Raw genomic sequence first — 10408 nt, 5'->3', positions numbered from 1 at the left:
AGCAGTTCACTCAAGATTGTAAGATCTTTGAAAGTCATGAGTTGAAGACTTCATCTTAGCCATGTGTTATTTTGTTGAGTTTTTCAGACATTAGGGACTAGCCACTAGGGTTATTTTTTTTCTTTTTTTTTTTAAGAAGTTTCTTTTTTTATCATTTAGTATTAGTTTTTTTTTTTTTTCTTTTTTTTTTTTTTTTTGGGGGGGGGGTACATATGTAAATTCTAAACATGTTAGCTGGCCACGTCCTAGACGCCCAGCTTTCGTGTATATAGGTTCTGGCATCCAGAGGTTTTAACTGCCATATAATAATAATGATATTTATATCAAATATTAGTGCCTATCCAATGATAGATGTAGGCGCTTAACAAGTGAGAGACAATTTAAAACTAAAGTTAATCAAAGTAAATAAACTTAAAATTGAAGTAAAAACATATAAAGTCTATTTCCTAATGGCTAAAATAAAAGTTCTTAAAAGGGTAGGTTTTAAGTTTATGCTTAAAAAGACTTAATTTCTCGCATGAGCGTATGTTGTTGGGTAGTTTGTTCCAGCGTTCCTTATGTAACAAATATTACAATAATTTTTTGCAAGGATTTCATCTTTGTGCCTTGTATTTATGTCTTTAAAACCACGGAAAACGTTATTTGGCAACTTTTAATTCTTTGAAGTTATATTCTTGCTGTTTGTTCTCAAATGTCACAAAATATTGGGAATTCTCTAATCCTTGTTGCCCTTTCACAAAGAAAGTTCCTTCCAGTCGCCGTCTAAGCTCTTGTATAGTTGTCTGTTAACAACTTATTTGGTTGGTCTTTTTACCTTGCATCTCTATGCTATTCATCGGATGTCCATGGTTTATAAACACTGGAATCTTTGTCTATACACACCTGCAATCGTAAGGTAAAGTCTGTGTACGAGCCTAGTGGCCCATTAGGCCGGTGCTTAACTCCGGTTTCTGTAGCATGAGGCGACTAGGAGTATTTCTACTCCCCACTGGATGGGATGCCAGTCCATCGCAGGATTACCCCAAGCATTAAATTTCCGGTACCCATTTAAACACCTGGGTGAAGAGAGGCACTGTGAGAGTAAAGTGTCTTGCCTAAGAACACAACACAATGTCCCGGCGGGGCTCGAACCCCGACCACTCGATCCGGAGTCGAGCGCACTAACCACGTACACACAGCTGCAATAAGAGCAATATATTACGCTACTAAACCCTTTATTAGTTTTAGTTTAGTTTTGTACCTTATTTTCGTTTTCTTTCTAAATGTAAGAACATTCATTGAAACTATTCTCGATGATCAAAAGGAAAATACAGCCTACTGTATTCTCTAATATCATTTTCCTTAGCATTTTTTGGTTACAATAACATATCAAACCAGTTGCTGTGTGTATGGCAGGTGATTGAGTTCATCTTGTTGCGAGTCACATTGGCCATCAGAGATTTTATTTTGAAAAACTAAGGAAAGTTATATTCCAATACTTAAGTATAAGCAAAAAAATTGTTAACCGCAGTCTAGGACAAACGGATGGAATGTTAAGAACTATGAATTCTGTCATATCTTATTCTTGCAGTCTATGACAAAATATAGGCTGCGTCTATTACTAAACATTAGTGCGCATCGAGAAAACTACGTTCTGGTTTAATACTTGATGAATGAATTTGCACAATGAGTCAAATATACAGATATCTGTTAGTATTATTTTTTCATAATTATGCATAAAGTTCTATTCGGTAGAATTTATCGCCAGCTAAAGGAAGATAACTTGATTTCGCAGAAACGATCGAAGAACTTAGAGAACTCAATAACAACCGGCGATGGTCAATTTTGTTTCATATACTTGCCTGCAATTGCTTTACAGGTAATAAAAGCAGCTTCAAATTTTCATAAGCATTATAGACAGTTTTCGAATAACCAAACATATTCAAGGGTGTAATTGAAATTGTGACCGGTTCATATGGCACCAGGAGTATGATTAAAAAATTCAAGTGATTTTATCATCCATGAAAAACATCTGCAAGAGCTATCATTCACAGCTCTTTGAAGTTCAATTTTATCCCGCTCTTTCATATTAATTAGAAAGTAAAACAAGGGAGTAATATCCAAAGAAAAAAAGCCTGCACATTTTCATAAACAATATCGACATTTTTCGAATGAAAGCAAAGTCGGGTGTACATAAATAATTAGCATTGTGACCGGCTCGTTTCGCAAAAAGACGTCAAGATCGAGCGCTATATTTGAGTAACACCCACACAAAAATGGAATTGATTTAACTTTCACAAACAAATAAATTCAAAAGCTCTCCTTTACTACCTTTTGAAGTTCAATTTTATCCCACACTTTCATCTTACCAAGAAAGTAAACAAGGAAGTTATATAGAGTTAGCTTCCTGTTTGTTTCTACACTGTACGTGTATATATCATGAGTTATTATTTATGAATATGAAAATCAATAAATATACAAGTCAGCTTTAAAAGATTTAGTGCGGGTATAATTCCAAAGGGATCTAACTCCATGGACAGCAAAGTGTCTTTCTAATTGTCTGCTTTACTGCTTGTCTCACTTCACTAATCTTCCAGCAGTAAAGGAATGAATTTAATGTTGAATTGAAGTAAAGTAAGGTAATTGCTATTCCTCTGACGTTGACTAAATTTGATGAAAATGTTTCTTTACGATCCATCACAATTTCAAGTATGGTATAAGGTGCATAACAAACAAATGAAGCTGAAAGCACCCACAGTGCACTGTGCACCGCCTTTCTGTATCCCAAAATGTTCAGTGCATTTGTTTGGCTCGCCTGTTCTTCAACACGATCTTGTACTTGTGCTTCATGATGGCTGAGGGTGCGAAAAATCTTTGTGTACGAGACTAGCAAGATCACAAGGCAAGATGGAACAAATAAATATCCATATCCTAAGGTTATAAGGTAATTTGAAATGTAGCATAAAGCAATGGCATCAGATAAAACCCAAACGACAGCTAAAGAAATATATGCGCGTTTCAAAGTTACAATTTGTTTGTATCTCAGCCCCAGCAGCAAAGCGAGAAGTCTGTCCACACTTATGGCCATCATTGTCGACAAAGATACTCCACATAATGTATAGCTTGTTACGTAGACGGCGCCCCTGGTGTATCGACAAAGATTGCAATGTTCGTAAACAATGGACATGAGATGAATAGCATAGAGAGACTGGGTAATAAGACCAACCAACAGATCAGTTGTTGCCAGACAACGGTACAAGAGCTTGGATGACGGATGAAGGGAGGATTCTTTGTGAAGGGCAACAAGGATGAGAGAATTTCCAAGAAATGCTGTGAGGGAGAAGATCATATTAACCACTGCGAGATGAATCAATTGCTGTTCTAATCCACCTGTAAAAAAGGGGGAACATACCATTTCCTTAAAGGTTTTCATCTGTATTTCACCTTCTGTTAAATTGCTTCTCTCGATAATTCTGTCGTTTGTCTCTCCTTGAGGGCTACTTGTAATTGCATAGAGAAGAATTTCGTCTTAACAGCACCCGTCCAGCCACTATCACTGAAACCCTCAGCTTCTTAGAAATGATGATATAAACACTTCCTGGGGTGATCACGTAATAAACTACGCGAGAACACTGACTGCTAAGTCAAAAAGTTTACTTTTTTCTTGTCTAGACCTTATGAGTGCACCTCAGGCATAAATTGGCAAAATGAGGCAAGAGTAAGACATCTGTAATTTTATTAGTGGATAGCGCGAAAAATACTCTCCCCTTTAATATTTGGATAAACTTTTATTACCAGTATAGATAATTCAATAAGCTAACTTGTTTGAAGTTGAGGAGAATCATTATCAACCTCAACAAACTTAAAAAAAAAAGTCCTCGCAAAAAATATTAATCAGTTTTGGAGAATATTGAATTGTTGACAATCTTTGAGAAATTTCAATTACTCAATATTATCTTTTGTCGCAGATACTAAATATATTAAAAGGTATTTGAATTTGTAATTCAAAACTGAAGTCTGCCTGCCCTTTTATTGTCTGTTTCTTGCCCGACTATAATTAGAAACAAGAGAGCGCCCGAAGCAAGATGCTACGCCATCGAGCCTTTTCCGATTTTCTTTTTTATTCCCTTCACATTCCCCTTTCCTTTATGCCAGGACATGCATTCATAGGGTTATTGTCCACTACAATCAGAAGAAAAAGTACGCTATTTGACTCTGTGATCCCCTCCCTTTTTTAGACTAAACAACGTTTCCGTATCAAGCCAGGTTATTGGTTCTTTATGTTGTAATTCACTTGTGCGATTGAAAATCCACTTTTGTTAAGAAAAGTTTTGGTCCAATGCTGAAGTATGCGTCAACATAACAATATATAAACCGCGGTCGAAAATAAGCCGATGAATAATTATATTCTGTTCAACTTGTCAAGCAACTAATTGATATTCGTTAGAAATGTGCGCTGAAAGTTCCTTACGAACAAATATTACAATATTTTTTCGCCAGGAGCTCATCGTTGTGTCTTTTATTTACGTCTTTAAAACGACAGAAAACGTTATTTGATAACTTTTAATTCTGTGTGACAAACTGTGAGAAAGCCTGGCAACATTCTGCATCGACTATTTTTATTAATTGTGTTTATCTAATTTTCCTTTTTTCCCCTTTAGCATCTAATTTCTGGAGAAAACGATCTACCTTAAAGAGAAGCCTATGAGAATATAGGTTCGATAGTTTTATTTAATACGCTCATCTATGATCGTTTACAACAAACTATAACATCTTCAAGATTCATAAACATTATAGACAATTGTTCAAAAAATATGTAAATAAACAACTGGTCTTATTAATGACTTGTATAAAACTATAGGGCTTCAAAGTCAGTCGCCAAAGTAAATCGCTTTCTCTTAGTGAGGAAAATAATGAATTTGAAATTTTTTTTCGCTTTAGAAAATTAACCCTACAGCTTTCCTTCACTACTCTCTGACGCTTTATCCCCTCTTGTTCGGCAGCGGAAACGGAAATACCCTTAAAAGCAGACACGTTTATGCGAGTTAGAAACGGTGAAACGGTAATTTACGGTAAACTCGAAAAAAAAAAAACACTAACAAACCCGAATATTGCGACTCAAAAACTAAAACTGGCGAAAATCGCACGCGTAACTTCGTCACGAAGTTTAAAAACTAACAAACTTTCAAAGCGCGCGCGCTAATCTGAGAATTTTAAGATATTTTGGCATCTTTGACCAAACGCTACCTTTATATAGTTTTAAGCAATCGGAGATTGCCGTGAGGCCTTTAATCTATTTCAACATCAGTTAGCATCTCTGGCGACGACATCTCTTTTCTTCGCCTGTTGAGGCTCAGGAAGTCTTTATATGATCATTCTTAAGAAAATAAAGTTGTAGTGATCGTAGCTGGATGAATGTTGTTAAGGTGAAAATCTCTCGTTGCAATCATAGGAAAAGGAACGACGAAAGAATGATAACAAAAAATAATTTAACAGCAAATGGGGTACAGATAGAAATATAATAAGACTTGGTATCAAACAACAACAAACATATGAAACATATGTGTGAACTGCGGTTATGAGACGTATATGAGCACGATCCTTCGCAGTAAAGCACTATTTGAGCAATAGTGAAAATCAGACCTGAAAAAAATTTCAGGCCTGTACGGGATTCGAACCACTGACCTCTGCGATACTAGTGCAGCGCTCTACCAATTGAGCTAACAAGCCAACTGGGAGCAGGCCATCAAATTAATTCGACATAAACCCGTAGATGATAAATCAAACAACAACAAACATATGAAACATATGTGTGAACTGCGGTTATGAGACGTATATGAGCACGATCCTTCGCAGTAAAGCACTATTTGAGCAATAGTGAAAATCAGACCTGAAAAAAAAAATTCAGGCCTGTACGGGATTCAAACCACTGACCTCTGATTTTCACTATTGCTCAAATAGTGCTTTACTGCGAAGGATCGTGCTCATATACGTCTCATAACCGCAGTTCACACATATGTTTCATATGTTTGTTGTTGTTTGATTTATCATCTACGGGTTTATGTCGAATTAATTTGATGGCCTGCTCCCAGTTGGCTTGTTAGCTCAATTGGTAGAGCGCTGCACTAGTATCGCAGAGGTCAGTGGTTCGAATCCCGTACAGGCCTGAAATTATAAGACTTGGTATGTTCGCCCTCTTTGGTAGGTGGATTACAAAAACAATCAACTCATCTCGCAGTAGTGAATATAATATCCTTTCTTTCACTGCATTTGTTGGGAATTCTCTCATCCTTGTTGCCCTTCGTAAAGTATCTTCCCTTCATCCACCGTCCAAACTTTTGTATCGTTGTCTGGCAACAACTGATCTGTTGGTTGGTCTCATTAGCCAGGCCAGCCTCTCTATGCTACATGTTGGATATCCTTAGTGGATATCCTTAGTTTACAAACACTGGAATTTTGGTCAATACGCAAGGTATGCTAGGTACTTGACAAGCTATACATTATGTTCTGTATCTTTATTGATGATGACGGCCATAAACGTGGACAGAGTTATCGCATGTTGTGGGGGCTGAGTGACAGACACATGGTAACTTTGAAGAGGACATTTGTCTTTGTATGCGTATTTTGCGTGTTATTTGTTGTGGCTGCTTAATGGCACAACAGAACCGCCTCCCGGTTAGCTTAATTGGTTAGAGCGCTGGATTGTGTTGTGCGGAAGGTTGAGGGTTCAAGCCCCGGCCGGACTAATACCAATGGTCTTAAAATAACTGAGGAGAATTTGCTATCTTTCTATAATATCAAGAAACGGATAGATATTCTAGTCTTCTCGGATAAGGACAAATAAACCGTAGGCCCTGTATCCTGCAGGGTTAGGGGTAGGAGACGTTAATTTCCCACGCACGAGATTACTGTATGATGGATGTCCTCCCCTGGGGTGGGATGGGCGAGAAGGCGAGATCGTTACATGGACTGGAGTGGCTGCCAGACGGGCCTGATAATGCTGACGTCCGGCGACGATTATTGAGGCTAAATGTGAATCAACCGTACGACAGACTGGCAATATTCTGAAACAATTATATTTATTGATTATGTTTATTTGATTCTCCTTTTTTCCATCTTACAATCTAATATAAGGGAAAAAAAACTATCGATCTTAGAGAGAACAATATAATAATAGAGGTTGGATGGTTTTATTTATTACGCTCATCTACACATCGTTTAAAACAAACTCAAACATCTTCATGATTCATAAACATTATAGACAATTGTTTTAAAAATATGTAAACATACAACTATTCTTATGACCGGCTGGTATAAAACTATAGGGCTCTAAACTCAATCGCTAAAGTCAGTCGCATTTCTCTTAGTAAATAAAATGATGATGAGTTTGAATTTTCTTTCACTGTTAAAAAATTGACCCTAACAGCTTTCCTTCACGACTCTCTGACGCTTATCCCATCTTGTTCGGAAGCGGAAACAGAATTCCCCATAAAGCAGGGAATTTTATTCCAGTAAAAAACGGTGAAACAATGATACGGTACACTAAACACTAACAACCCCGAAAATTGCGACTTAAAAACTGAAAACTAAAACTCGCGAAAATCGTACGCGTAACTTGCTTACGAAGTTTCCGGCAAAACCGACGAAGTTTCAAAGCGCGCGCGCTAATCCGAAAATTATCAGATATGTTGGCGTCTATGACCAAACTTCACTTTTGTATAGTTTAAAGCATTCGGAGGTTGTCGCAAGGTCTTTTATCTTTTTCAAAATGAATTAACATCTCTGACAATGACTTCTTCTTTTTCGCCTGCTGAAGCTTATAATGATTCTTCTCAAATGTACACAAATTGTCTAGAGGCTTATTCCTTTAGCTGCCAATGAATTTTTGCTTACAAACTGAGTTTTAAGTTTCATTGTCAAGTAAATGAACTAACAGTTTTCTGTCTGTTTGACTCAATGCAAATTCACTTTTGAAATTAAACGTCACCAATTAAACAAACCCATACTTTTGTCGAACACTAATGTTAAATGAGACACGCATCCCATGTTTTGACAGTTTAGGACAAGCAGCAAGAATGAATATCACGGAATTAAAAGTTGCCAAATAAAGTCTTTGTCGTTTTAAATACATAAATACAAGGAACAGAGATGAACTCCTGATTATGGTGGGGCGCGAAACGGACAGTAAAAGGCTGGAAGACTTAAGTTTTGAATTACAACTTCAAATATTTGAAGATATTTTGGTATCTGTGATAAAAGGTGATATTGTTTGGTTTTAATTACTCGGGGATTGTCACAAATTCAATTTTCTCCAACTGGTTAACATCTCCGCGAGGACTTTGTACTTTAAGTTTGTTGAGGTTGATAATGATTCTTCGCAACTTCAAACAAGTAAGCTTTGAAATTACCTATCCTGTTAATCAAACTTTACCTAAGTATTAAAGGACAGACTATTTGTCACGCTATAAAAAAACTACAGTACAGGTGTTTTATCCTTGCCTCATTTTGCCAATATTTATGCCTGAAACGTACGTAAAAGATCAAGAGAAAAGTCTACTTTTTTACTTCGCAATCAATGTTGTCGCGTAGTGATCACCCCGGAAGTCTTTATATGATCATTTTTAAGAAGGAATGGTTTCAGTGATCGTAGCTGGATGGGTGCTGTTAGGACGAAATTTTTCTTCACAACTAACCCTTAAGTAGACAGAAACGACTGAATTTTTGAGACAAACAATTTAACAGGAGGTGGAATACAGATAAAAACTTATCAAGAACTGATATGCTCACCCTCTCTTGCAGCTGTATCACAACAACAAACAATTCATTTCGCAGTATTAAATATTATCCCCTCCCTCACTGCATTTCTTGGGAATTCTCTCATCCTTGTTGCCCTTCACAAAGAATCTTCCCTTCATCCGCCATCCAAACTCCTGTACCGTTGTCTGGCAACAACTGATCTGTTGGTTGGTCTTATTACCCAGCCTCTCAATGCTATTAATCTGATGTCCATGTTTTACGAAAACTGGAATCTTTGTCCATACACTATGAGCGCCGCATACTTAACAAGCTATACATTATGTGGAGTATCTTTGTTGACAATGACGGCCATAAGTGTGGACAGACTACTCGCCCTGTTATTAGGGCTGAGATACAAACAAATTCTAACTTTGAGGCGCACATATATATTTCATTAGCTATTGGTTGGGTTTTATCTGGTGCCATTGCTTTATGCTACATTTTAGATTACCGTATAACCTTACAGTGTGGATCTTTCTTTGTACCATCTTGTCTAGTGATCTTATTCGTCTCGTACACAAAGATTTTTCGCACCCTCAGCCATCATCAGGCACAAGTACAGGATCACGTTCAACAAGAGGTGAGCCAAACAAATGCACTGAACATTGCGCAATACAGAAAGGCGGTGTACAGTGCGCTGTGGGTGCTTTTAGCTTCAGTTGTTTGTTATGCACCGTATATCATACTTGAAATTTTGATGGCTCGTAAAAAAACATTTTCATCACATTTAATCAACACCAGAATAATAGCAATAACCTTAATTTACTTCAACTCGACGTGAAATCCATTTCTTTACTGCTGGAAGATTAGTGAAGTAAGACAAGCAGTAAAGCAGGCAATCAGACAAGCACTTCGCTGTCCATGGAGTTAGGACAGTTAGATCTTCCACGATCGAGTCAGCATTTCATGTTATTTTAAAGCTGTCTCATAAAGTTACGCTTTCTACAGGACAACGCTCGTCGGTTCGGTGAAAACATTGTTGCAAGGGCTTTCTTTTTCAATATCATTCCCAGTTAAGCAAATAAAAGGACAGAGTCAAAACAGTAACCATGCACGTCTTGAGAAAACTTTGTTTCGTGGTACAGCACTTTTTATCAATAGATATGCAAGTATTGCGTAAAAACAAACAGGAGGTTAGTTCGATATTACTTCCTTGTTTTAGTTTCATAATAAATAATATTATAGTGGGGGAAAGAGTTGAACCTCAAAGAGTTGTAAAGGAGAGTTGTTGCCATGTTTACCATGGACTGTACATTTCAGTTTTTTTGTACATAAATTATTCGAATGAAGCGCTTGACGATGACGCTTTATTGCCATATGAGCTGGTAAAATGGCTGTAAGTAAGGAAATACAGCCCACATTTTGTGCGATTAAACGATAGAAAACAAGAATGAAACGAGACAGAATTAATAGCTACCAATTAACGGTTTCCGTTCATTTACTTATTCAAATGCAAGGCACAACCACGAACTCTTTGAGAAAAAAATTGAAGATTTGTTAGGCAAGAACCTTCTCAGAATGCATCTTAACATGTTGAAGAAAGTAAATGCAAATATGTCGTCTTAACAGCACCTGCGTAGCTACGATCGATCGCTGAAACCATCAGTTCGTAATAAATGATCACATAAAGACT

At 37.0% G+C, this 10408-nt stretch overlaps 1 protein-coding gene and 2 pseudogenes across 1 annotated transcript; 2 read left to right on the top strand and 1 right to left on the bottom strand.

Annotated features, from left to right (window-relative positions):
- The window catches only part of LOC148720317 (uncharacterized), a 2818-nt pseudogene extending 2340 nt beyond the window's left edge, over nucleotides 1-478 (top strand).
- Nucleotides 479-1242: 764 nt separating this feature from the next.
- LOC148720316 (melanocyte-stimulating hormone receptor-like) lies at nucleotides 1243-4077 on the bottom strand. Its single transcript, XM_088739575.1, has one exon. It carries the CDS (start codon nucleotides 3410-3412, stop codon nucleotides 2504-2506), a length of 909 nt encoding a protein of 302 aa, XP_088595701.1. The 5' UTR covers nucleotides 3413-4077; the 3' UTR covers nucleotides 1243-2503.
- Nucleotides 4078-8699: 4622 nt separating this feature from the next.
- On the top strand, nucleotides 8700-10083 carry LOC148720315 (protein carrier GPR45-like; annotated as a pseudogene).
- Nucleotides 10084-10408: the final 325 nt, after the last annotated feature.

This window comes from Stylophora pistillata, chromosome 11 (genome assembly GCF_964205215.1).
Source record: "Stylophora pistillata chromosome 11, jaStyPist1.2, whole genome shotgun sequence".
NCBI lineage: Eukaryota > Metazoa > Cnidaria > Anthozoa > Scleractinia > Pocilloporidae > Stylophora > Stylophora pistillata.
Note: the sequence above shows the minus strand (reverse complement) of the source record. Positions and strands in the feature narration are given on the sequence as shown.

Bases quoted from the DNA above. Each gene is read 5' to 3' on its own strand.
- LOC148720316 (XM_088739575.1), bottom strand. From the start codon at position 3,412: ATGAAAACCTTTAAGGAAATGGTATGTTCCCCCTTTTTTACAGGTGGA.